This window comes from Limulus polyphemus, unplaced genomic scaffold (assembly GCF_000517525.1).
Source record: "Limulus polyphemus unplaced genomic scaffold, Limulus_polyphemus-2.1.2 Scaffold2171, whole genome shotgun sequence".
NCBI lineage: Eukaryota > Metazoa > Arthropoda > Merostomata > Xiphosura > Limulidae > Limulus > Limulus polyphemus.
Window position 1 is genome coordinate 102277 of NW_013667781.1, and position 3039 is coordinate 105315.

At 30.5% G+C, this 3039-nt stretch overlaps 1 protein-coding gene across 5 annotated transcripts in view; it reads right to left on the reverse strand.

Moving 5' to 3' along the window:
* LOC106466159 (oxysterol-binding protein-related protein 3-like) overlaps positions 1-3039 on the reverse strand; it is a 104085-nt gene that overhangs the window by 49266 nt on the left and 51780 nt on the right. For all 5 annotated transcript variants that reach the window (XM_022394120.1, XM_022394121.1, XM_022394117.1 and 2 more), the window contains exon 10: positions 1179-1383. In XM_022394120.1, coding sequence (XP_022249828.1) covers positions 1179-1383 — 205 coding nt within the window. The remainder of the gene's footprint in view (positions 1-1178; positions 1384-3039) is intronic.

A 3039-nucleotide genomic window follows, 5' to 3' on the forward strand; every position in this document is an offset into this window, starting at 1 on the left:
GTCTGGTTATCTATACATTAGTATTTATTTAGCTATTCAGGGTCTGGCTATCTATACATTAGTATTTATTTAGCTATTCAGGGTCTGGCTATCTATACATTAGTATTATATTTAGCTATTCAGGGTCTGGCTATCCATACATTAGTATGTTATTTAGCTATTCAGGGTCTGGCTATCCATACATTAGTATGTTATTTAGCTATTCAGGGTCTGGCTATCTATACATTAGTATTTATTTAGCTATTCAGGGTCTGGCTATCTATAAATTAGTATGTTATTTAGCTATTCAGGGTCTAACTCTCCATATATTAGTATTTATTTAGCTATTCAGGGTCTGGCTATCCATACATTAGTATTTATTTAGCTATTCGGGGTCTGGCTATCCATACATTAGTATGTTATTTAGCTATTCTGGGTCTGGCTATCCATACATTAGTATGTTATTTAGCTATTCAGGGTCTGGCTATCCATACATTAGTATGTTATTTAGCTATTCAGGGTCTGGCTATCTATACATTGGTATGTTATTTAGCTATTCAGGGTCTGGCTATCTATACATTAGTATTTATTTAGCTATTCAGGGTCTGGCTATCTATAAATTAGTATTATATTTAGCTATTCAGGGTCTGGCATTCTATACGTTAGTATTTATTTAGCTATTCAGGCCAGACCCTGAATAGCTAAATAACATACTAATGTATAGATAGCCAGACCTATCTATAAATTAGTATGTTATTTAGCTATTCAGGGTCTGGCTATCTATAAATTCATATTTATTTAGCTATTCAGGGTCTGGCTATCTATACATTAGTATTATATTTAGCTATTCAGGGTCTGGCATTCTATACGTTAGTATTATATTCAGCTATTCAGGGTCTGGCTATCTATACATTAATATTTTATTTAGCCATTCATAGCCAATAAAGAAAGGTTTTTAACAAATTAGTATTAGTGTTAATGTTAATGTAATTTCACAAAAACTACAGATCCAGGGATCACAGTTGGCCAGCATAAGCGTTAAAAACTATAAGAATTTCCCAAATTAATTTTTTTTTCATTTTGCCATGTTTATCAATGAAAGTTTCTTCTCAAATGTTTCAGGGATTTATTTAACTTATTACAGACTGATTAAGAAAGTGGGATTCCAACAGTAATCTCATAAAGCCCAGTATTTTTACCATCCTTAGCAAGAGCTAAAAACTCTTCTTGACAACGATACAAGCTGGTTTGGGAAGATGAGGAGGAATCCCCGAGACTGCTGGTATAAACTGAACTGGAGTCTGGAACACTGAGAGGTCGTAGAGTATCATCTAAATTGGACAAAGATGGTTGAGATGAACTCAGGTGAACCATGTCCTTTATAGGTAGTGACGATGTTGTCATCTAAGAAACAAGGACAACTAATTATGCTTGATGAATTAAACACATTAGATCACTCCAATATATTTCATGTGCTGACGACCACTAAATACTTCATGACAAATTGTTGAACAAAGTTAAAAATGATAATCATTGGCACAACTTTTTTTAGTTCTCTTATTAAAACCCTTTATTTAGTTTTGTTTTACAGTTCCAATCTTAGTATTTGTATTTGCTACAATGATTCAAAAATACTTAAATACATTTTAGATAATAATCCTAAAAAATAAAGGTGTTTAGCTTGTGTTAAAATATATAACTAATATTTACATCAAATATAAATCTAAGTCTGGAAATGGCTTGAATGTGTGGTGAAAAAACTGTTTTATAAATATATTACGTTTCAACAAGGTTATGTCATCATTAGGTACAAGTGATAAGTGGGTTTCTGATCATCAAAGATAGACTTAGTAACCCAATCACCTTCTTGTCTATCAAACATAACTGCTTTTATTAATGATACATGTAAACATGTCTTTTTTTAATACATTTAAATTATATGACTACATACTTTCAAACTTTACCAAACAACACAGGTATAAAGAGTGGTATTAATTTCTTTTTAATCTACCCTGATACGTGACACATATTTCTATATTTGCTCTGCTAAATTGACTTCTTGTTAGACCTGTAATATTTTCGTGCCTAAAGACCAAATAAATAATAAAATTACTCATTTTTGACTCAGTATTAGAACAAGCTAGTTTCTGTTACACTGTTTTTTGATAAAACTGATAATAAACCATGAATCACAAAAGCATGCAAGTTTTTGTTACAATTTTTTGAAAATTTATTCATATATATGTAGATGAAAGCTTCTGAATTCAGCTAGTTAAAATATATATAATCCACAAAAACTCAAGCCGGTTGATTTTTTAGAGCCAAACTTTGCTTTTGTTTGTCTGTTTTAGTGCAAAACTATACAATAGGCTATGTGCAGCATTGTAAGTTCATAAAGTTACTGCTCACCAACTGAGAGACAACTGCTTTTAACACAAGTTTTCATAGGAAATTATGTTTCTAGATGCTGTAGAATGTGTGTTCTTAAATTTGACTTCAAGAAACTAAGGGGGGTGGGGGATATTAACACAAGATGTGCATGTTTGAGCTTGGTAAAATAGTCTCCATATTTGTTCATGGCAAAAAAAAAAACATAGAAAAGAGAGACCACATTTATATGTGAATCAATGTGACTGGTAAGATGATTTACTCATTTGGAACATTTATCATTTTTTATTTCAATTATAAAATAAATTTTCATAAACTGATTTCCTCAAAGCATCTGGAGGTAAACTAAATAACTGAGTGAGGAAAAGGATAAAAAGATGTTGAAAAAAAGAATCTCTCAAAATGAAAAACAAAAAACAAAAAGTCCAGGATGAATATTATTGTAAGTTCCTATTTTTAGTTCAAGATGAAAACCGAATTATTAGCACATTTATAATTTTATTACTTGTAAATCTCAACAGTCATTAATGCAAGTAAACTGGATCATAAACATTACAGTTTCTTTTTTTTAACTGTAATAAAACTAATCCAAAACTAGTAAATGATATAAAAGCATAAGGCTATATTTAATCTTTGATAGGTTGTTTAGGCAGAGTATTCATAATGAATCTA